General features: G+C 37.6%; 1 protein-coding gene, 1 long non-coding RNA gene and 1 other non-coding gene across 3 annotated transcripts; 1 reads left to right on the top strand and 2 right to left on the bottom strand.

Moving 5' to 3' along the window:
- Positions 1 to 435: 435 nt before the first annotated feature.
- LOC135147793 (uncharacterized) lies at positions 436 to 1,018 on the bottom strand. Its single transcript, XR_010285612.1, has 3 exons — positions 885 to 1,018; positions 707 to 788; positions 436 to 565 (listed from the first exon to the last, which is right to left on the bottom strand). It is a non-coding gene; the product is annotated as an uncharacterized LOC135147793 (long non-coding RNA).
- A 6,748-nt stretch (positions 1,019 to 7,766) lies between these two features.
- LOC108194660 (uncharacterized) lies at positions 7,767 to 8,292 on the top strand. The gene is made up of 2 exons (XM_017361614.2): positions 7,767 to 7,844; positions 7,942 to 8,292. Exons 1-2 carry the CDS (start codon positions 7,767 to 7,769, stop codon positions 8,290 to 8,292), a joined length of 429 nt encoding a protein of 142 aa, XP_017217103.2.
- A 6,547-nt stretch (positions 8,293 to 14,839) lies between these two features.
- Positions 14,840 to 14,943, bottom strand: LOC135148099 (small nucleolar RNA R71). The gene has a single exon (XR_010285994.1). It is a non-coding gene; the product is annotated as a small nucleolar RNA R71 (small nucleolar RNA).
- Positions 14,944 to 25,191: the final 10,248 nt, after the last annotated feature.

The following is a 25,191-nucleotide window of genomic DNA, read 5'->3' as shown; positions in this document are numbered from 1 at the left end:
TTTATGCACATCAATATTTGTAAACATTAAGATGAGATAGAGGATACATATCTATTTAATAAATCACCTTTTACTGCGGGTGTTCTACTCGATATTTTCTGTTGTGAAACACTAAAGCAAGCATTAGAAGAACCACCTTGACTCGCACTCCCCGCAGGGGGGGTCCAACGTCGACCAGATTGCTCTTCAGAAACTGGGTGAAACCATTAAACATTTAACAACTCATTATTAACATGTGTCCTAACAGACAAATAATTTATGACTCATGGCAGCTCACAGTTCTCATCGAACAATAGAAGACCGGGCTGTCCAGGCAACTTCTGAGGAGCGAATGTCGTTGCTTTCTATAGGAATACACAATTTCATAAGTGAAAAGCAATAAATCGGAAACAATGAACAGCTGAGAGGTAGAATAACTGGAATTAGTTTATTTACCTGCCTACCACCAAATAAAGGCTTATTAGAAACATCTGCTAGAGGAGTTCTACACGGCGTACTGGCGGAGCACTACCACAGGCGGCAGCAAGTCCGGTCCGGTCGACTTTTAGTGCCTTGACAGGGGTACCTACATGGTACAGCGTGATGAAAACTATCAGCAAATATTTCTACAACCATCTATAAACACAGACATAAACTCCAGGAAATGACTGCAATCTATTAACACAAAACAAAACTATTAAAAGAAAACAGGTGATCCAGTACTCACCGGACAAAACAGGCGATTCGAAAATAAATTTATCATTCTTCCAACCATGATACAACCCATCATCGCCCGGAGTCTCCGAAGTCTGCGCAGCGGAGATAACATACTTAAGCAACACACAAACAAATAAACAGACATTTTATTGTAATAAAGCAAAAAATAGACGCAGATGAGAATATACCCGCTCCATGACAAACTCCGATCGCCGGAGAAGCAACTAAAATAAGACGAAAGAACCTCGATCGCCGATGGAAGCAAGATACTGGAGAAAGAGAATACGCAAGCTTGGAGGAAAAAGTGAAATTTCTAAGATTTGAATTCAAAGCAAAAGTTGAAAAAGGTAGTGACCGGGTGCATAAGTCATCAGGTCATTTTGAACAGTAAAAAACCGGTAGTGGCAGCGCATGTAATTGGAAGGCTGGTGAGGGGCAAGTGCAGTAAAAAGCCACTCTTTCTCCTATCAGCACTTATCTATTTATAGATTTATAAATTTTTTTGAATAACAAGTATAATGTTTAAAATTTTATACATGAAAAGAAAATTAAAAAAACAATTATGAAATTATATTTTATAGGATTCTTAAAATACATGTGAAGTAGTGAGAAAAACTGTAAATAAATGAGAGGAGCGGAGAAATTATATTTTATTCTAGATTAGTATTTTTATATTAAAATTATAATATTATTAAATATTATAAATCTAATATACGTCTAATTTGCTTGACATGAATACTTTTATGGTTTGTTTGGGAACTTAAATTTCATTTAAGATTCTGTATTTGATTAAATGACATGTTTGGATACACTGCAAAATTTAAATTTAGATTTTTTTTCAAACTTAATATATACTAGCCTTAAACCGAAAAAAGGCCCTCAATAACCATATTTTTAGTGTTAATGTCCATAATAACAGAATTTGATAAAATGGCCCATAATAACCATTAGAGACGCAGATTAAGTAGCGTTTCAGTTTAATAATAAGACGCTACGTCGTGTAGCGTTTTACTCTTTTTTAATAAAGACGAAAACGCTACACGCAGTAGCGTCTTCCCTTTATATATATACTCCACTTTAACCTCAACGGCTAACCATCGAGTGTATACACTCCAGTTTAAATAGAGGTGAAGCAGCTGATATATACGATCGAGTGAAGCGAGATTATTCAACGAGTTGAAGAGACTACCCATGGATTTCAATGTATGTTCTTTAATCTTTGGGCGATTTTAATGTCATAGCTGTTTTAATCTTCACTGTTTTGATATGCTTGCTATGTGTTTGATTAAATTCCTGTGTTAAACTGGAGTGTTAGTTACTCTGACTTTCAGCTCACATAACCTAGATTAATTGTTTATGGATGTGTATTTTTAAGGTTTCATATGATTGCCAGTTCCATTTCTCTGGTTTCAAACTTAAATCCTAGAGACAGGAACATGAGCTTATATGAAATAGGAGTAGCCCATTCGGGCGAATCAGAAGCCGATGTAGCTTATATGAAATAGCAGTAGCTGATTTCAGAGTCAGTAGTCTTGTAGTGGGGAAGTATCGTCAGTTAAAAATGCGGGGAAGCAGCGTATATTCAAAAAAGCTTATTGCAGAGTTGTATAGACTGAGTTGCTCTTAGTTTAATAGAAATATAACATAACTAATCCCATTTTCATACAATAAACATCACAAAAGAATTACACAATTCATGAATAGATTTAATTTAATTCGAGAGATTTTGTGTCAATAACTGAGCCGTGGAGTCCCACGAATACTGAGTCAGACATCGGTTTGATGCAATCGAGGCTTAAGAATTTAAATATATAAAGTATATTGCTGGTTCACACACAGTAAGGCTTGAAATTTTGAGCCGCGTAAATATGCTGTACATTGGCATCTCGTGTTTGCCAAGTAAACTAAAGGGTGTATTCAATATTCAAGTATATGTACCAGTGGCTATATTTTCTCCCTATTGATTGCTCGGTTAGTATAAAATATATAGTTCGAGCTGCCATTCTCGCATTCTCTTTGTAATATGTTTTTAGCTATTCTGATACAATTGGAATGCAATATGGTTCAAGGCAATCTCTATTATATATGAAAATGCATGTCCGCGCACACATACATTGCTTTTGTTATTAGCATGATTAATATCGACAGGATATGACTATCTCTTTATTATGTAGTATTATATGTCTTTGGATGGCTAATTAATTATGAGAATTGACATTAGCATATTAAGACATGATTTATCGGTGAATTATTACATGCTATTTTATCATATTATTGATTATTGGATTTACATGATACTATTATATACCATTCTGCGGGAATCGTAGTATTTGTATTGTGTTAATTTAATTAGTTTCTCTCTAAAGTTAGTATGATGTGTTGACTTTGTATATTTATTCATTTTGTTCACAGGCTATTATTAGAGACCAAGGACCTCGTGATCCTAGCCTTCTTCACCTACAGGCCACTCATAGGTCTCGTTCTATCTGGAGAACTGGTGCTGCGCCTTTGCAGTATTTCAGGCGTCGTGATGCCAACCAATCTGATTTGAACATTGATGTTCGATTGATCCCCATTCTGCAGGCAGCCGGTTTTTATGGGGTAGCTCGGGTATCCACTCTTTAGCTTGATTGGAGTTTGCTTGGTGCTCTGGTAGAGAGATGGCGACCAGAGACACATTCATTCCACCTGCCGATGGGAGAGTGTACTATTACACTGCAGGATGTTGATGTCTTGCTCGGGTTACCCATTGACGGAGAGCCCGTGATGTGTCCTGTAGGCCCTCCACCTGGACAGAGCTGGGAGACCGTCATTGGTGAGATATTTGGACAGATTCCTCCACCCGAGGCTTTCAATAACTCGAGGCTACGGCTCACATGGGTAGAGAATCTCACTCCAGCGAGATTACATGATGATGCAGGGGTTGAGGAGATCAGGCTTCACGCCAAGTGTTACTTGCTACAGTTGTTTGGGGGGTCACTGTTCACCGACCATTCTGGTGAACTTATACACTCCTCGTGGGTTCATTTTGTTCGTGACCTGGAGGCGCTTGGAGGTTATGCATGGGGTCCAGCTGTTCTAGCCCGTCTATACAGGGAGCTTTGCAATGGTTGCAAAGCGAGTATTAAGGAGGTAGCTGGATGCCTTCTCTTACTGCAGCTATGGGCATGGGAGAGGTTGCCCACTCTTGCCCCTGTTCGGACCACTGTTCCATTAGAGGATGTTGCTTTTTGGGAGCATCAGCTTCCAGGACCACATGGAGCCAGGTACATAGTAGCTTTGTTTTTACTGGTTTGTACATTTCAAGTTGTGAATTGTCTTTTTAAATTGACTAATGTGTTTTTTTGTATTCCTATGATGTCTATAGGTGGCTTGTTGGACATTCATTCGTTGAGAGTGATGGAAGCACTGTGACTACGTCTCGGGCGGCATTGGATTCGCTTGCTCCAGATGAGTTTATTTGGGAGCCTTATGATGGGATTCTTGATACACTGCCAGACTATTGTTTAGCCGGCCGTCCTCTCTGGCGCTTTCGCGGCCCCATGATATGTGTTTACTTAGTCGAGCCACATCAGCCGGACAGAGTTGCTAGACAGTTTGGCATGATACAGCGTATTCCGGATCAGCCACACTACTCCCACGAACATCACGTTATGACGCTGAGGGGCCAGAAGGTCTTGAATTATGCAGTCGTACATCAGCCGAGTATGACACACTGACAGCATCGTCTGGAGCATATTTGGACTGATGACCTGATTGATGGTCATGCTACAGTCCCAGAGTACATGGATTGGTACTTGCCTCGGACTGTGAGGTTCATTAGTCAGTTGGGTGCACTGCATACCCACCTAGTAAGTATTTTTTTACTATTATATTTGCACTTTCTGTGATATGTATCGTGTGTTTTCCTTATCTGTAGCTGGGGTATTAGTTGTATTAGTCGTCATGCTTTATTTGATGGGTTCTAGTAGTTGATATTGCATTTGTATTCGTTGTATTTCAGGGAGTTGTGCTAGAGACTATAGCAGCCAGGACTCCTCCCGGATATGTCCCAACTAGCCACTCAGAGTCTGCACCATCTCCGAGATCGGAATGCATACAAGTTTGATCCACGTCAAGTTGAGGAGCAGGATGCTAGACAGGACGGGGGAGGGGAGGATGTTGGTGATAGAGGAGGCCGTGGTGGTGGAAGGAGAGGCCGTGGTGGTGGCAGGAGAGGCCGTGCTCGTGGCAGAGGAGGCCGTGCTCGTGGCAGTGGAGGCCGAGGCGGTGGACGATTAGTTGATGAGCCGGATGATGATGCTGATCATGCTGATGAACAGGATCATTTAGGTACAGGCGAGGATCGAGGACCAGAGTCTTCTACTGCTACTGTTGGTGATGCTTCTGCTGCTGCTGCTGCCACAGCTACTGCTACTGTAGCCGAGGCTTCTACTCCCCCTACTGCCACAACTACTACTACTGGTGCTGGTGACTGGTGGCCTAGTTTTTCTCTAGGCCTAAGCTTGCCTTCACAGCCAGTACTTGAGCAGTAGACTTCTCAGATGCCAAATACCAGTACAGAGCAGCCTCCTCCTGTTGTGCAGCGTCAGCACAGGATTCGGCCTTGGCATGGTACACCAGAGGTACCCCCTTTTGACTTGGGCAGCTCTTCACAGTCTACACAGTCTACGCAGCCTAGTCAGCCTGCTACGCAGCCTAGTCTACCCCCTTTTGACGTCTTTTATGTTCGCCGGTCAAAGAGGGATAGGAAGGCTCCTGATTGTGGTACTGGTTCACATAGGGGATGATGATATTTGTAGGTTTTTGATGACATTTCTAGTTATAGGATGCTGAACTTGTGATTTATGATAGCATGGATCTTGTAAATATTTTAATTTCATGTCTTAAGTTTCCATTTTAGTACAGCGTTATTGTTTTAATAATTAAATTGGCCGACGGTTAGGATATAGGATTGAGGGTGTAGGGCCAGTAGGCCCTACTCCCTCAAGCCTAAACCCTAATTAAGCGAGGCTGAAGGGCCGAAGGCCCTGAAGCCGAGACGTCGGCGGAATAAATAAATTTACAACCGTTAACATTTAGGGTTTAGATTTGGGTTGCAGAATGATTAATACGTTCTGTATATAAAATTGGCCGACGGTTAGGGTTTAGGATTGAGGGTGTAGGGCCGGTAGGCCCTACTCCCTCGAGCCTAAACCCTAATTAAGCGAGGCTGAAGGGCCGAAGGCCCTGAAGCCGAGACGCGGGCGGAATAAATAAAATTACAACCGTTAACATTTAGGGTTTACAACCGTTAACATTTAGGGTTTGAGTTGCAGAATGATAATTTTATACTTTAATTTAATTTAACTTAAATTAATGCAAGGCTTTAATTCAAATTTTCATCAAAAAAGATTTGGTATTTTTGTTTTTAAGTAAATGAAAACAAATACAAAATAGGTAAACAAAATTCAAATCGAGTGTTTTGGGTTTTAGAATTATTAATTCATTTTAAACCATTCATTTTTCATTCAAACAAATTAAAACAAAATAGAAAATTAGTGTTTACCTATTTTGTAAACAAATTAAAACAAAAATACAAAATTAAAATTAAACCAAAAATACAAAATTAAAATTTAAACAAAATACAAAATTAGTGTTTACCTATTTTTATTTCAATATACATCAAAACAAATCATTTTTAATTCAAACAAATGCGTTTTAAAATTAAAAGAAATTTAATATGCCTATTCAAAATTAGTGTTTTAAATATTCCAAAAAAATAATTAATAAGATGTCCAGTAGCGTTTCAGTTAAATATATAACATAGACGCAAAAGCGTCTAGCGTTTTGGTTTTAATATACCTAAACGCTAGTTATGATAGCGTTTTTGATTAACATTAATATATTATATTAGCTAGACGCTAATGCGTCTAGCGTTTTGCTTTTTTTTTTTTTATATATACTCCCAGACCCCAGTATACACACTGCCATACAATTCCAAACACATATACACACTGCCATACATTGTTGTGCCCTAATTCACCCAAAATCTGCCCTACTTCATACTTCAAACATTCTATAGATACAATCATGGCTTCCGGTTCGGGTTCGGGTTGGGGTTTGAAAGCTGGGAATACGGTTGTTGGATGGATATACAATGATGGTAATATCATCCAATCTCAATTAGAAGGTTTTGTTTATGATAAACCTGTTTCGAAGCATGTTAAGCTAGATTTGTCTATGAATTATGCTAATTTATGTGCTTTGTTACATTCCAAGTTGAAGATTGATAGTAGTAGTAGGTTGAGGCTATTTCATAGGTGTAAAAATCCCGATGATTTGAAATTCGGGATTATACCAATTGAAGATGATGATGATGTAGAATTAATATTTAGTGTTGTGGTGTCAAAAGGGATGCCCTTTTTTGTTGAAATTTATGTAGAGAAATTGTCTTGTGATGGGAATTTGTTAAAGAGTAGTTCGAGTGTGGGGGAGAAGAGTAGTGGGCGTGATTCGGGTGGTAGTCGTTTTAGACATGACCATGATGTGGTTGATAGCTTCATGTCGGTCGATACTTCCCATTTAGAGAGGATGACCTCATTCGACGATGTCGAGGTTGCAAATAATGAGGTCCCGTTGGAGTTGAAGGAGGGGAGGTTATTTAGCACAAAAGAGGATTTGATGCATGTGGTGAAGCAATACCACATTCAGAATCACTTAGAGATTGGAGTGATACGATCAGATCCGAGTAGTTGGTATGTTGCGTGCAAGTATAGAAATGATGGTTGCATTTGGAAGTTGAAAGCTAGAAAGAGGAGTTCACATGGTAAATTTCAAATCATGGAGAGTGTAGGACCACATAGTTGCTTGAGCACTACCATCACACGAGACCATCCCAACTTGACATCCTCGGAGATTGCTGGAGTGATTAAATCTCAAATTGTTGCTGATCCGACAATTAAGGAGAAGGTGTTCCTAGCCACTGCTAAAAATAAGTTTGGATATGAGCCGGGACGAAAGAAGATTAGGAATGCAAAGAGGATATTCATGGCTCGTGGGAAGGATCATACGAGGACCTGCCACATTTGATGGAAGTTCTTCAGTCCTTCAATGTGGGCACGAAGGTGGATTGGTGCTTTAGGGAGGATGATGCAGAGCAACTAGAGGTATATTCTATCACCGTGTAATTTAATTCATTTTCATTAAGTATTTGGACGCCATTATTCATTTTCAAATGTAATGTTTGTTATTTATTTGGAACAGGAAGTGACATTTAGGAGATTGTTCTGGGCTTTTAAGCAATGCATTGATGGCTTCGAGTATTGCAGACCCGTCATACTGATAGACGGGACTCATTTGTATGGACCATATCCGGGTGTTCTTCTGAGTGCAACAGCTGTAGATGGGTTTAGTCACATTCTACCATTGGCGTTTGCTATAGTGGAGTCGGAGAACAACTCTAGCTGGGATTGGTTCATGGATAGGTTGAGGAGCTTGGTGGTTGGTCGGAGGCACGGGATATGTGTCATTTCTGATAAACATTTAGGGATCATGGCAGCTATGCAGAAGGAGGGATGGTGTGAGCAAGGATGGACTTCATCGAGAGACAGTTGATTCTGTAGTTGTTTTTATTGTTATAGTACTATTGTTCAAGTACAATTTGATATGGTTGTTTGAATTTGGCGAAAATTGTATGAATGATTTATGATATAAATTAAATTTTATCTTGTTATGAATTAGTTTATATTGTCTATGCGATTTACATTGAATTGGTAGTTTAAAAGTTTTGGTTTTTAAGTTGTGGTGGGAATTTTACGTTGAATTGAATTTTTTTGTGTGGTAGAAGGCAGTTAGGCAGAAGGCTTCTGCCTTGGCACAAGAAACAGGTTAAAACGCTACTCTAAGTAGCGTTTTAAATAAGCCTCCAACATAAACGCTTCTTCGTATAGCGTTTAACTAGTTTTTAAAAATTCTGTAAAAGAAAACGCTACTCTAAGTAGCGTTTTAAATAAGCCTCCAACATAAACGCTTCTTCGTATAGCGTTTAACTAGTTTTTAAAAATTCTGTAAAAGAAAACGCTAATGGAAATAGCGTTTTCAATAAACAAAACGTCATTTAGTGTAGCGTTTTAGTTGTGCTAAAAAAAACTTAATACAAAACTGAATAAAAATAAAGACACTACTACAAGTAGCGTTTTACCATTTACAAAAATTTAAAAAACTTAAACGCTATTACGTGTAGCGTTTTTGAGTTTTAAAAAAAATATTTAAGCAAGACGCTACACGATGTAGCGTTTTTGTTGTTTTAACAAAAACGCTACTTCAGTAGCGTCTCTACTGGTTAGTGAGGGCCACGTTTCGGGTATTTGGGTATTTGAGGCATTTTCAACCGTGCAAAGCACGGGCGGCTATATAATTTTAAACTAATTATTAATTATTATATAATATCAATATATATTAAGAGAAAAAAAATTAGATAAATCTGACAGTGCTTATTCAAGGTGAAAGGGTGAAGTCCGACTAGCAGTGCACGTAACTCATTTTTGTGGACGCCACTCATGAATCATGAACGTGCGTATATGTTGTCAAATACACCTCCTGGTTACATCATTATACCATATGTGTGTGCAGGTTTGTATCCAAGAATTAGCCTTATGATATCTTAGAAAAGAAATAGTTGAAGGTGGAGTAATCACTTTCCCATAAAACGACAACGCGATGCATTTGAAGAGGAACAGAGGATGTCGTTTAGCGTGATATAAGCAGGTCAGGTTTATCTGATACACTTTTTCCTCATATATTAATGATAGTAAATTTACTTTTTTTATTTTTTAACTCTTTATAAATTATATTTAAAAGAATAATAGTGGAGTTTTTATCTTGTAGTATATCAAACGGTTTAGAGATGTAAGACTATGAGAACTCTACGTGTAGCAGACTTTTAGTCATAAAGTGAATCACCAAACCAACCTGACCAAACCAAAATTTTGGACAACGACAAATTATACCTATGTTGGCTTCTTTTTTTTTGTCACAAGATACTTTCTCGTATATAGAGTTGTATCGGAATACAAAAGCCGCTGCCAGGAGTTCCTTTCGTTCAAGAAAGTTTACCATCTAACCCTCGGACATGCAGAGATGACCGGGGACACTTAGACAATAAAACTTTAATGTTCGATAAGAAAACACCCATAAGAGGTCCTATTCTGCTTTCCGTCCTTTATTCCTGTCGAGTACCCTGAAAAAACCAACATAAACAGGAACATAAGAGGTGTATATATACACGAGATATAATGAAATTGGTTAAAACAATTAAAGAGAAAACCAACAAGCTAAACATTAAATTGAAATAAAATAAGTATAATCGAGATTCCTAATAGATAATGAAAATCCCGAAAATAATAATAAATACAAAACTAAGTTATATGCTTAAGGACCTAATACATCATAAAATATAAATCTCGCCGAAACTAAGTGATTACTAAAATATACGCCCTCAATGTTTGCTTCAAGTCCTAGTGCCCTTGAGTCTTGGGGAGTTGAGATGACTAGCAAAATACTCAACACCTGAGAATTGTCACACCATTATTTCAACTAATTATTAACCTGCTTTACTCCCCTCTTTATTTAATACTATTCACTTATTCATTTCATGTTTGAAATCTTATTTATTCCCTCCAAATTGACCAACCTTGCAGTTGCAGAGTTGTTCAATCGTTGTAATGTACAGAGCTAACAACTGCGAGGAAAGAGTGTTGTATATATTTTTTATCCATATGCTGATGAAGCTGCTAACCCAAGTATATGCTCATCATCTTAGCTAGTTGCTATTCCATCTCCAATTAACACTTTGACAAATAGAACTCTGCCCAATTCGAATTACACTCTAAACTCCATATCAATTATCCTTAAATCACTATGACCAATAGAACCAGAGTCATCAAGTAAGTTCACACTTGTCTGTGTTGTACTTTGTTTTCCCTGAAGGCTGGAAGCTATTAGGTAATCTACTGTCTAGTTTTACTTCGTAGATCTTCATCTTTTTGTTTTCTGATCTTTTGGTATCCTATTAGCAGACATAACGGCGTTCTTATGATAAACTAATTGCAGAATTTTCCTGATTATTCAATGATTAAAACAAAGTGAAATTGCATTATGGATTTATGCAGATTATACCGCCCATCAGAATCATGATAATTCAGGATAAATGTAATTGTAGATATAAATGCAGAAATTCTCCTAAAGACAAGATGATGTAAAACTAGATTAGGATGAATAACAGCTATTTACAAGTTACAGAAACCTACTCAAAAATTCCGTCACACGCAAAATATATGATTTCCTAGCTATAAGCAGCCACTGGTATACAGCTTTAAAGGTAGTCCGCTAAAGAGTGTATTCTGACCAAAAAACAATTAAATTATCATATATCTCGGCCTTTGCAGTCGAACTGAGGAGAAAACTTAAGACCAAAAACCTATGGATACAATATCATAATTTCTCTTATACTTCTTGAACTCGTGTAAAGCCGGCTCCACATCCAATGTAAGAGACAAGGCTTCACTTCCACCGTAAGCTATCGACACTACCCGTGAATCAGTGATGACACTTAAATTAAAAGCAGGGGGGCTGAAACTCCAGTACTGTCAAATGTTATGCATTCCATAGTTATATAGGAGAAATAACTCAATTGTACCACTACAAAATTATCACAAATTATGTATTAAAATTCAAGAGGGCTTTAACAAAAGTTTAAATTTAGGTAAATTATAAATAAGCACTTACTTTTATAAAAGTGATGCATATTCTTGGTGGATGTTGGTTGAGAGTCAACTTTTAAGAGACAATTTGTTTTGGATTAGAACCAACCAGCAGTTCTCCCCTGAATATGTTAATTACTTGATTAAGTAAATTGATATACACAAAGATCATTATACACATGCTATGGTAGAGATCCTTAAAACCAGAGCTCAATATGTCTACAACGTATATACCCGTGCTAGATTATATTTGAATTTATTTTTCTACATATGTCTGTATCTATGATTTTCCTATGGGCCTGAATTGACTCAGAGTTGCTGTACTAAGATCGAGTTTGCAAAGAATACATCTTTCAATTGAGATTTTGAGAGAAAATAACATTGAATTCTTCAAAATGAAAAGGTGTTATTATGATCCTAAATATTCAACAATTAACAGTGAATGAAAGATCAACTGGAATTCAATTTACAAGGCTATTAAAGTTAAATGCTAAGAGGGAATAGTTCCCATGTTCACAGGCAATTTACTGCATACTACTGAGTTGTAACTTGTGTCAAATACTTGACCCCCTTGGATTAATTTTATTAATATTTAAAAATAATCAATAGTAACATTCAGGTATCTGAGAAGAAGGGACATTAGAGGAATGTGCCAACACACGCTTATCTATTCTATGCCCCTTATAACAAACACAACACATCAAACTTTAGTGACTCTTTAATGACAAATTTACAGCATAGACAACTCCTAGATATACATATCACTTTCTAACTGGTAGATTTAATAGACTTATAATTCAAAAGGTGCTTAATTTGCTACCTTATTGGGAGATATCCTTCTTCTCTTGCTGTATCATGTTTCACTTTTGCACTCCTGGAGCAGAGATGGAGGCCCCTCTGTTGCATCTTCTTGAACAATTTCTTGAGGCTGAGTTTGGGCTTTAGCCTCGTCTTGTGCAAGTGTAAGAATTTGTTATGTTGCACAGTGTTTGCTGCTTTTAGCTGTTCTTTCATGATATTCCGCAGGTTTCTGCTAGAATATGCTTTCTTTGTAGATAGAGAATCACTTGTCACCTCAATACATACCGCACCTCACTAAATTCTATCTAAATAGAATAATCTTGTTCACAAAAACTCCATTTTTGTCGATTCTTACTGATCTACTGAAGCTTAAATTTGTGTTTAGTTATTTAAATCTATGGGCAATAATGTCATCCAGGCAGAAACTTTGTTTGTCAATATACTTAAAGATGAGGGTAGGTGAGTTTTTGGTCGTGATTAGACTAATTTTTGTAACCCCCTTTTGCCATGATAATTTTTATATCAGGAGTGTACTGTGATAGAGTGATAGTGGGCAACTGAATATATTTATCCAATTGGTATATGAGGAAAAGTGCAACATAAGGAGGTTGATAAGTGGATTTTATATCCACTTGGAAGCCTTCGTTGTGGCTTAAATTGATGGAATGGCCTTAAGCTTTTGATTTTTTGTGATATGTTTTAGTGTTGTGTTGTGTAGGTTTCCTAGAAGGAGGACGAAGAGGGGATTCATAGCTTCAAGTGAAAAAAAATGGCGAAGCAATCGGATGCACGAGGAGAAAGTTATGGACGTGGAAGCATTAGGGTGCAAGGCTGCTGTTTTGGCGCGGCCGCCCCAACTCCTGGACGGGAGGCTGCCACTTTGGCGCGCCCACCCCAGCTTTGGCGCGGCCGCCCCGTTGGCACGGCCGCCCCACGACCTGAGCGGGAATTTTGGCCCGTTTTGCCCATTTTTGATCCGTTTAAAGGCCCATTCGCTGGGAAACTTAAAGGAAGGCTTGGGGGACTTAAAACACAACCTAGAAACCTTCTAAGGTGCACGTGACGGCTACGGAGAAGATCAAGATCGAGTTTTCATTGTTTTACTTCTGTAATTCTTCGAAGTAGGCGTAACTTTGGATGCTTGTTTCAGATTTGTTTCTTAACTCTTATTCTAGTACTTTGACTTTGTTTTTCCTATTCAGTACCATGTTTACATTCGAACCCATGATGATGAGAAGTTCGATTATGAACTATTCATTGTCATGGGATTTTAGCGGATTTATCGATGAATTTCAGTAGTTAATTTGTCTTGTTCATATGTGATGGTTTGATTTCCTCGTATTGGTTGTGCTTATTCATCTTGGATGCGTAGCTAACATCTAAGATTGCTTGTTAATCTTTATTGAAGCGACAGTGAATATATTGATTTAGAACTTGCCATTCGAGCATAGGTTTCGTGTTCGATAACATGACTTGTGATGTGATTTTACCCATCTTGCATCACCCTGTGTAATCTTGATAGATAACTTGCTCTTCAACCGTTATGTTTTCAAATTCTATAGACATATAGGGTCTAAGAATAATTGGTGTCTGTTTACCTTCTATCTTAATTGTGGATGTGTAGCAGTATGGTGCACGTATAACGACAGTTAGCGTGTATCAGTCTCGTGTTATCTGATTAGTTATCTACCATTACAATCGAATAAGGGCATAACTCTGAATGAAGTTGTTAATGAAGCTGGAATCCCATGTTCTTATTCTCATTAGTAAATCGTTATTCTCTTAGTTTATAATTCTTAGTTTCATAATTCGAATTAAATTAGTTAAGTAGATAACCAAAACCCAATTTGATACTTGTCTAAGCATTGAATAATAATCATACATTGGTGCATAAGTGCATATTTCTGAATACACCAGTCTCTGTGGGAACGAACTGAATTTGATTCTATACTACTTGTGACCACGTACGCTTGCGTGATTTTGTGCGAACAAGTTTGTGGCGCCGCTGCCGGGGACTCGGTGTTATATTTTAGTTTATGTGCTTGTCATCAGTGGTCGTTAAAGTTCAGTGACTTGGATTCTTTTCTCACTTTAGTTCGTTTGTGTGTGTTTCAGGTACTTGAGTGACGTGCATGCGAACACGTTCTCAGGCCCGTAAAGAAGCATTGGCAAAAGCAGAAACGATAGTGAGTACTACAATGGGTGATCGACCACCAGTTGTGAATGATACTAAGGCTCTTAAGGCTTTCTCTTAGCCTAAAATCAATGATATTCAGTCGAGCATTGTCAGGCCAGCGATCGAGGCCACCACTTTTAAGATCAAACCGAGCACTATTCAGATGGTACAGAACTCAGTGCAGTTTGGGGGTTCTCCGACAGAGGATCCTAATATGCATATTCGGGATTTCATTGAGATCTGCGACACTTTCAAGTTCAATGGGGTTCCTGACGAGGCCATCAAATTGAGGCTATTCCCATTTTCTCTGAGGGATAAAGCTAAGGGCTGGTTGCATTCTCTTCCTGCAGGATCTATTAAGACATGGGAGGATCTGGCTCAGAAATTTCTTACTAAGTTCTTCCCTATGGTCAAAACAGCTGCAATCCGGAATGCTATCACTCAATTCTCTCAGCTGTCCGGTGAAACTTTATGTGAAGCGTGGGAACGCTACAAGGAGATGCTTCGAAAGTGCCCACATCATGGGATGCCTGATTGGATGGTTATTAATTGCTTCTATAATGGCCTGGGTCCTCAATCGAGGCCAATGCTCGATGCAGCATCAGGTGGAGCTCTATGGGCTAAGAGCTATGATGAGGCTTATGAGTTGATCGAGATGATGGCTACAAATGAATATCAGAATCCTACTCAGCGTCTTCATCAGGGAGTTCAACCACCACCTAATGTTTGCGAGCTTTGTGCGGGTGCACATTCTTCTGATCAGTGTGCTATATCTAGTGAATCTGCTCAGTTTGTGAGCAACTTCCAGAGGTCTCACCAGCCAGCTCCTGCCACTTATCATCCCAATAATCAGAATCATCCGAACTTCAGCTGGAGCAACAATCAAAATTTCATGCAACAACCGCAGCAACAGTTTCAGCAGCAAGGAGCTAGACCCTTCAACCCTTCTGGTTTTCAACAGTTTGCACCGAAGAAGCAATTCCATCCACCTGGATTCCAGCAACAAAATCATGGGGTGGCTGGACAGTCTTCCAATGAAATATCTGAATGGGAAGAGATGAAATTAATGATTAAAAGCCAAGCGGTGTCAATCAAGACTTTGGAGAACCAGATTAGGCAGATTGCTAACGCGTTGATAAACAGACCACAAGGAACTCTTCCTAGTGATACCGAGGCGAATCCGGGTAAGAAAGAGATGAAGGAACAAGTACAGGCTGTCACCTTGAGGTCCGGAAAGGTTACAAAGGAAAAAGAATCAGCAACAGAGCAAAACAAGGAAGAGAGTGATCAACAGGTTGAAACACCCGGGCTCTCATCTAAGTCTGATAGTAGAAAAACTGTTGTTGAAGTTGACAAGAATAAAATCAACGAGGAAGCAAGCAAGGAATCAGCTGAGAAGTCTAGTCCTAAAGCTGATATTGGGGTCAAGCAAGTATATCCACCTCCCCCTTTTCCGAAGAGACTTCAGAAGCATAAGCTCGACAAACAATTCGCTAAATTTCTAGAGGTTTTCAAGAAATTACAAATCAACATACCTTTTGCGGAGGCTCTAGAACAAATGCCGAGTTATGCTAAATTTATGAAAGGTATTCTATCTCGTAAGCTGAAGCTTGAGGACTTGGAGACCGTTGCTCATACGGAAGAGTGCAGTGCGGTGCTGCAGCAGAAATTACCTCCGAAACTCAAGGATCCGGGGAGTTTCACAATACTGTGTACCATTGGACCATTGTCATTCGACAAGTGTTTATGTGACTTGGGAGCTAGCATTAATCTGATGCCATTATCTGTCTTCAAGAAACTTGGTTTGCCAGAGCCGAAACCTACAAACATGTACTTACAACTGGCTGATCGGTCCATCACATACCCGAGAGGTATAGTGGAAGATGTCTTGGTTAAGGTGGATAAGCTCATCTTCCCTGCGGATTTTGTCGTCCTAGACTTTGAGGAGGATAAGAAGATTCCTATTATCTTGGGAAGGCCGTTCTTAGCTACAGGCCAAACTTTGATCGATGTGCAAAAAGGAGAGCTTACAATGAGAGTTCAAGATCAGAGTGTCACTTTTAAGGTGTTCAACGCAATGAAATTTCCAACCGACGAAGAAGAATGCTTTAAGGTGGAACCACTAGAAGCTGTTGAAAAGTCTGAGATGGCGCAAAAGCCAAGGCCATGTACATTAGAGAGCGTCTTAATAGGGGATTCTGATTTCGAAGATGAAGGAGTAGAAGAGCTTAGAAATTTTCAGGAGCATCTTAAACCATCTATTGAAGAAGCTCCCATAATCGAACTCAAACTACCACCGGATCTCTTAAGTGATGTGCAGTTTAGAAGGTTGTCACGGCGCATAGATGACATGCATGACATTCACTGCCGTTTTGCAAAGGATTTGACTAAGGCTCTTGCGAGTGCTTTTCGAGCCATTGGTGTTGAGGTTGATTGGCCAGTGTTTGGAGATGGCATGGTATATTCACCACCTGATCCTCCACCCGAGGAGGGTGATCCTCCCGACATCTAGGTACATTCTATCCTTATTATCACCTTCAATGCAGACATTGAATATTTTAAGTTTAGGGGTGGTAATCTAAGGATTAGTAGTAGTAGTGTGTGTTCATATAGGTTGCATGATGCATTTAGTTTATCATATTGTCTCATATGTTTGCATATTAGTATGTGTTTATATATATATATATATATATATGCTTGTGTTTAGTATGTGTTAGTAGTTTCATATAGTTGCATTTGCATGAATCTTGAAGTTGTTTCCCAAGTTGATGTCCTATGATGAGTTTATGTGCATAATACTTGGCTAGTAGTCTTTATCATATGTAACGCCTTGTTAGTTGGAAATTACTTGTGTGAAAATTGTAATTACACTTATGCTCTAGAGATAAGACTTAGACTAACTTATTTCTTGAGTCCTTACGTTGAGTCGGGCGTAGAGTTAGGATTATTCCCTTTTTGAACTTAGAGTTTTGTAAATCTTAAGTTTGGGGGAGTTAAGGGATGAATATGCCTTTTAAAAAAAAAGCAAAAAAAAGAATAAAAATTATCAAGTACTCCTTTGAGATCATTGGGTAATATGCAATGTCATGTGGAAGGGACGATCCATGTACTGGCGCTGGTATCAAGTGCAAATGTATTAGAATAACCAAATTCTTGGTGACTTTTCACAACCCTTGATTACTGGAGATTTACTTGATTTAAAAAAAAGCAAGAAAAAAAAGAAGGAATAAGCGAAGTCGAATGGCGGTCGTGACTCACTTACACTGAGAAGCGTCCTAACCTTAGACTTAGCAAGAAAAAAAAAGAGAAAAAATAGGAGAGGCGTAGGAATTCTTTGGTGACCCTAAATTATAGTTGACTCTTTAGTAAAGAAGTGTTTAAACCTTATTCTGATTAACGGCTCGTAGTGAGGACTCTGTTGATGTTTGATAGTCTTTGTTTTGTTTCACTAGAGAGCATGCTAGCACACACGATGCACTTCACACTTGTAGTGGAAGAGAACATGGCTAATATGTGAAAGAGATGAATGTCGAGAATGTTGCATATTCTGAGGATTATATGTTAACACGGATTACACTTCATGGTTCGAGTAGATGTAGGCATTTAGTTGCATTCATGCATTGCATTAGTAGTAATTGTGTGTGTGTCTATGCTTGAGGACAAGCATCGGTTTAAGTTTGGGGGTGTGATAAGTTGATTTTATATCCACTTGAAAGCCTTCGTTGTGGCTTAAATTGAGGGAATGACCTTAAGCTTTTGATGTTTTTGATATGTTTTAGTGTTGTGTTGTGTAGGTTTCCTAGAAGGAGGGCGAAGAGTGGACTCATAGCTTCAAGTGAAAAAAAAACGGCGAAGCAATCGGATGCACGAGGAGAAAGTTATGGACGTGGAAGCATTAGGGTGCAAGGCTGCTGTTTTGGCGCGGCCGCCCCAACTTCTGGACGGGAGGCTGCCCCTTTGGCGCGCCCACCCCAACTTTGGCGCGGCCGCCCCACGACCTGAGCAGGAATTTTGGCCCGTTTTGCCCTTTTTTGATCCGTTTAAAGGCCCATTCGCTGGGAAACTTAAAGGAAGGCTTGGGGGACTTAAAACACAACCTAGCCTTCTATGGAGCACGTGACGGCTACGGAGAAGATCAAGATCGAGTTTTCATTGTTTTACTTTTGTAATTCTTCGAAGTAGGCGTAACTTTGGATGCTTATTTCGGATTTGTTTCTTAAATCTTATTCTAGTACTTTGACTTTGTTTTTCCTATTCAATACCATGTTTACATTCGAACCCATGATGATGAGAAGTTCGATTATGAACTAATCATTGTCATGGGATTTTAGCGGATTTATCGATGAATTTCAGTAGTTAATTTGTCTTATTCATATGTGATGGTTTGATTCCCTCGTATTGGTTGTGCTTATTCGTCTTAGATGCGTAGCTAACATCTAAGATTGCTTGTTAATCTTTATTGAAGCGATAGTGAATATATTGATTTAGAACTTACCATGCGAACATAGGTTTCGTGTTCGATAACATGACTTGTGATGTGATTTTACCCATCTTGCATCACCCTGTGTAATCTTGATAGATAACTTGCTCTTCAACCGTTATGTTTTCAAATTCTATAGACATATAGGGTCTAAGAATAATTGGTGTCTGTTTACCTTCTATCTTAATTGTGGATGTGTAGCAGTATGGTGCACGTATAACGACAGTTAGCGTGTATCAGTCTCGTGTTATCTGATTAGTTATCAACCGTTGCAATCGAATAAGGGCATAACTCTAAATGAAGTTGTTAATGAAGCTAGAATCCCATGTTCTTATTCTCATTAGTAAATCATTATTCTCTTAGTTTATAATTCTTAGTTTCATAATTCGAATTGAATTAGTTAAGTAGATAACCAAAACCCAATTTGATACTTGTCTAAGCATTGAATAATAATCATACATTGGTGCATAAGTGCATATTTCTGAAATACACCAGTCTCTGTGGGAACGAACTGAATTTGATTCTATACTACTTGTGACCACGTACGCTTGCGTGATTTTGTGCGAACAGAGGTATCAGGCCATTAGTTCAGACCACTCAATCAATAAAACACCACTACAATGCATATTTTATCTATCTGGGAGATCGGATATGTATTAATAAAGTTTCTAGAATAAATTTCTTATATTATGATCTGTAAGTCTAAATGTAAAGACAACCCTATCTGTTACATAGGGATGATAACTCAACAATAGAACAGGACAAGTAAATAACACTACGCCTGCACCGGAATCGGAAGATACGAAGACAAAGGTTGAAGAAGCCATCTACAGTCTTGAAGGAATAAGTTCACTGGAAGAAGTTCATTAATATGTTCATGCCTCAGTGAAGAATAAAGATTGAAGTATTCAAGATTGTGGAAGCAATGAAGATGTTGTCCAAGTACTCGAAAGATTTCAGTGCAACCCCTGAAGCAAGATATTTCTATATATCTTGGTTGGTTATTTATAATCAACAAACTGAAGCATAAACCAACCCGGAATGACTGATCAAGTATATTATCAATCAAAGGATTCAAAGGATTATTTCAGTTCGAGTCGTTCGTGAACCAGACCAGTGCACAGGACGTCAGGACGTACGAAAGTATTCAGTGGATTCGATCAACGGATTAATTGATCAAGTCAATCGAGCTGCTCCAGAATATATTGCCAAAGAACTCATTATTATGTATATATATATATATATATATATTAATTGTGAATTACCTGAATATAAATAATTCAAGTAATTAAATAAACAATTAATAATATATATATATATATATATATATATATATATATAATGGTGCCAATGGGAGTCCAAAAGAAAATTTGTCTAAGTATAAACTATGCGGCTGTTTCAACTGAAGCGCAAACTTTGACCCGGTCAAAGTTTGCGCCTCTACACAGTGTATAACACTTAGAATATTTTCTAAGTATACAAACCTTATGCACACAGTGTGAAGAGTGAATTAAGCGCCAAGTTTGACTAAGTCAAAACTTGCGCTTAGTTTTTCTCTTTGGAAAAACCGGCTAAGTACCTCAACAATGGACAGTAGGTTGAAGCGCAACATTTGACCAAAAAGTCAAATGTTGCGCCTCCCGTTACTTCCTTGGCGCAACTCCATACACGAGCAAATTCTTCTAAGTCACAGAGGTGCACCACTGTTGGGCGCAACATTTGACTCCCCTGGCGCAAGGTTTGACTTTCTTTATATATACACATATACATAATCAAAGCGCAACTTTGTTATATATATATGTGTGTATATAGAACCTGCGCCCCTTCATGCATACAATTGGAGTTAGATTTATTTTTATAAATCGAATCCGTCCAGGACGAACTCAAGTCGTCCAGGACGAACTCGTTAACCATGGTTAGTTTATGAAAGCCTATAAATATGTGAATTGTGTTCTCACAATTTATAGATCATCCTTCGGGATGAAATGGCCAAGTGCTCTGCACGGCTACTCCCACTATACACACACCCTAGCCTAGCTTTGTAATAGAAATATCAGTAGTGGTTAGAGTTTGTAATATTGAGAGTAGTGGCCATTGTAGCCGAACCTTCGGGTTTGGATTTATAGCACCTTCGAGGTATTTATCAATATACAGATATACCTTGGAAAATATTGTGTGTTGGTTTAATATTTTCATATCCTCAGAAATCGACCCAATAAATATCCGGAACACGAAACCCATTACAGGACTGCAATTTGTTTATCCGCAAGATTCGAAAGAATTTTAAATTGTAGTGAGTATCGTATTCAACCCCCCCCTTCTACGATACTTTGGACCTAACAATTGGTATCAGAGCGAGGTTGATTGATATACAAATCAGGATCCTTATCGTACGGAAAATCAAGAACCTAGCTTTTGATATTTGATTAGGGGAAATGTGCTTCCGGTTTGTGTTGCTGAATTTGTCCGTAGGCCTAAGCAAGGATTATCTGTCGGATACTGAACTTTGGACCGGGACTTATAAATTTATACTTTAAATTTTAATAAGTTTATTTTATAAATTTAACTTAATTTATTTTAAACTTATTAATTGAGTTTATTATGAATTAATTAAATTTATCTTATAAACTTAATTAAATTTACTTTATAAACTTTACTAAATTCATTTAATAAATTTGCTTAAATTTATTTCAGACTTGTAAAGTTTACTCTTAGACTTTATCAAGTTTATCATAAATTTTTATAAATTTATTATTTAAATTTGTATAGTTTATGATTTAAATTTAAGTTAAAATATAAAATATAAATTTAAGAGGATTTAACTGATTATGGATATAAGTTCAAGTTCAAGGGTTCAATTTCGTGTGTTCTGGAAGTTATGATTTAATTGGAGACGAGACACTTGAATATTTTCAAAAATTAAATTTATCTAATAAATTTTAATATATTTACTAAATGAATTTGAAATAAATTTATTCTAAACTTATTCAGTTTATTATGAATTTATTTGAATTTATTTTTTAAATATAATTAAATTTACTTTATAGATTTAACTAAGTTTATTTTATACTTTATTTTCTTTCATCTTTTAAAACTTATTTTTAAATTTATTTTCTTTATAATCTAAACTTAGTTTAAATAATCAAGTGTCCCGTAACCTTTTTAATTATTCTACTCCAAGACAAATTAGATTGACATTTAGTTGAGACGGATCAGGCTGACAGATTACAAGACAAACACCGGGCTTTCAAATACCAGATTCTCAGAACCGGTAATGGAAGTACATTGATGACCCAATCCAATTGATTTCTCAAAGGATTATTAGAAGCAGTTTTCTATGTTCGACAAAGCTGATTGTGATTCGAAAAAGATTCTATTGAAGACTAATTTGGTACTACTAAAAGTGGATTTTGAAGAAGGTACTTCAGGCCTTGATCTGAGTAATAACTCCTACTTGATTATCAGATCACCAGATCAGGATGGGAATTTGCTACATCTGCAGTGAAGCATCTTTCCAGGGCTCGGAATGTCAACTTTGAATGGCACCACTAGTAGTAGGAAAAGAGAAGTTTTTGCAGAAGAATCTTCAAGGGATTTCAATCTAACTCAGTGATTCAGGGATATACAATTACACAGTGAATTGTATCAATGCTAAATCCATCCAGAATCAACTGAATCAAAGACAGAGAACTATGGAGGTTTAAGGATATAATTATTGAGTTGCTACCGCACCAAATCAGTTTCGTGCATTTATGTCAGAACCTTAGGATTGAACAGAAGAGTTTGTAACTGCTGAATTTGAGGAAGCTCAAGTCGACGAAAGTTAACACTTTTGAAGAATGTGAGGACAGAACTTCAAGGATTAGCATAACACTGTCTGAGAGGTTTAGTCATGTCAGATTCAGATGGAATCCATTGGTTTCAAGTGGAGACTCTTCGGGGTTCAGTTCGACAAGTTGTTTGAAAACTGAGTTGGTCAGTACACACAATATTGTTTGGTATCTTTAGCAAAGGAGGGTTGCTATATATATTGAAGCCTCGACAAACAAGGATGATAGGGCTTGTCCGAAATTCAAGTGGATGTTTTGAAAGAAACATCACAAAAAGTTCTTATGCTATTTTAGGAAAGGTGTGAGCTGGATCAGTTGCTGATGAGAAGGATGATTATGGTTATCTGGCTATCCTAGCATTCTCTGAAGATGACTCAACTCGCACATCTCAGGTACGAATTCTTTCTAACTATGCAATAATTATTTCTTTATATTCAAAGCATGATTATAAATCTCTGAGTAGAACTGTTTAACACACAAGCACAAGCATGATAGCATCACAGTAGAAAATGTTAAACTAGTATGCTAGATGACTGTTCTAGTTACTAGGCTTGATGATAATCTTGTGCATGTGTCTTTAGCAGATTCTTAACATGTGTATGAATATTTAGGATTTGATTATTTGCAATGGTGAGATTAGAAGCTTTCCTTTGGAACACGACTCTTAGTTTTAGGGGTTATGATCCTAGCATGTATAACTTTGTTAAAACACTTTGTTTCAGATTCCTTAGTACAATTAGACTTGCTTATTTATCTGAATTGTTTGTTAAGGATTTTATTTTGTTCTATGATGGAATGTCTACCTTGTGTTAGTAGAACTTTTAGAACTTCATGTTAGATCTAAAACTGACTTAGGTAATAGAGATAGTATAATGCCATATAGCAATAGAGTGGGATTAGTATGAATTGATAATGTGATTATTAATTTGTCTATGATCATTATGCTTTTAGGGGATTATTGAATATCTGTAATTCTGCTTTCTACCTGTTACACTTGTGTTAATTGGTTTAAGTAGAGAGTACTGAATCTTCTGAATTGCATAACTGCCTGTCTTGCTCTTGTCTTATCTTTGATTATTTGCCATGTGTATTCAACATCATGTCTGCTTATTTTCTTGTCATGAATGCATGTCCGTGTACTTGCATTGATTTTAGAAAAGCATGTTTGAGAATCACATTAGGGCAATGTCTAAATAAGAATTAGCATGTTAAGGTTGATTCTGTTGTTACCACTGTTAAAGAAAAATCTCTAATCCATCCGGACCCAGTTATGATTGGGGACCATAGAACTCTTTCCATTTGTGATTGCAGGTTACATATGATCCATATGATTTTTGGTGCACTCTGTTTGCTGAGTAGCTGAAATCATATGATTCATCAAAAGTACCCTGTTAGCAAATGTGATCATGTGAGCAGTTCCGTCAATAATCTTTGAAAGATGACAACAAAGATTCTCTTGCGGGACATGCCTGTTTTCCTGGAATGTCATCATGGAAGCATATCTTTCTTGGAAGAGTCAAAGCACACAAATTCCTAGTATCAGACGGTTCTCTGACAAAGGACATTATGTCAGTTCAGGGAATAGTGTTTTATCTTAAATCAAGAAGGATGTGAATTTTTCTCGTAGCTAATATGGAACTTCAACTGAAGATGGAGTGAGCTGTTTCGATAGTGAAGCTTCATCGGATGAGTGTTAGCTATGGAACATGAAGCTCTCACACTTGTATGTCAAAACAAGGAGCTCTTTTTATTCGTAAGAAGAGAATTGGTGAGAGGACTACCTCATCTGGAATTCAATATGGATGAAGATTATGAGGTATGTCAATAGGGAAGTCGAAGGAGCATCGCACAGAAGCAAAGATATGATCAACATTACTGAGCCGCTTCAGATGATACATATGGATTTCTACGGATCAGTTAATGTTATATCTACAACAAAGCCATATATCTTTTTGCGGTGATCATTGACTACTCTAGATTCTTTCGTGTTGTTCATATGTGTTCGAAGGACAAGACGTCACAAATGAAGGTTGATCAAGATGAACCCTGATCGTTGATAAATCCAGAAAGGCACCATTCTGTTAGTGGCCAATCAGAAGCAAACACTAACTCTTGGTATGTGTTTGGAGGAAAATGTCTCTTTGCAAGTCTTGCATTTGAAGATCAAAGAATATTTTCCTCGGTCACTCAATGGAGTCTACAGTCTACAGGGTGATTGTGATTAATCAACAGAAGGTGATTGTAAGTCTGGATAGGACATTGAACGACACTTTGCTCCAAGCTGTTAAAGATGATATTATTGGTATAATAATGATTCAGATCCAAGCAGAATCTCTTTGCAAGGATAAGGATTATTAAGGAGATCCCAGCAACAGCTTAGGGGGAGCATTTGGTGGATCCACTAGTCAAACTCAACACCACATTGAAGATGAACAGGACATATCAAGAACGTATCTGCTTAGACAA

The sequence above is a fragment of the Daucus carota genome, chromosome 7 (genome assembly GCF_001625215.2).
Source record: "Daucus carota subsp. sativus chromosome 7, DH1 v3.0, whole genome shotgun sequence".
NCBI classification, from domain to species: Eukaryota; Viridiplantae; Streptophyta; class Magnoliopsida; order Apiales; family Apiaceae; genus Daucus; species Daucus carota.
Note: the sequence above shows the minus strand (reverse complement) of the source record. Positions and strands in the feature narration are given on the sequence as shown.

Excerpts from the sequence above, each read along its gene's own strand:
- LOC108194660 (XM_017361614.2), top strand. The coding sequence starts at position 7,767 with ATGGAAGTTCTTCAGTCCTTCAATGTGGGCACGAAGGTGGATTGGTGC. Across the intron at positions 7,845-7,941 it reads ATGATGCAGAGCAACTAGAG|GAAGTGACATTTAGGAGATT; the intron begins GTATATTCTATC and ends TATTTGGAACAG.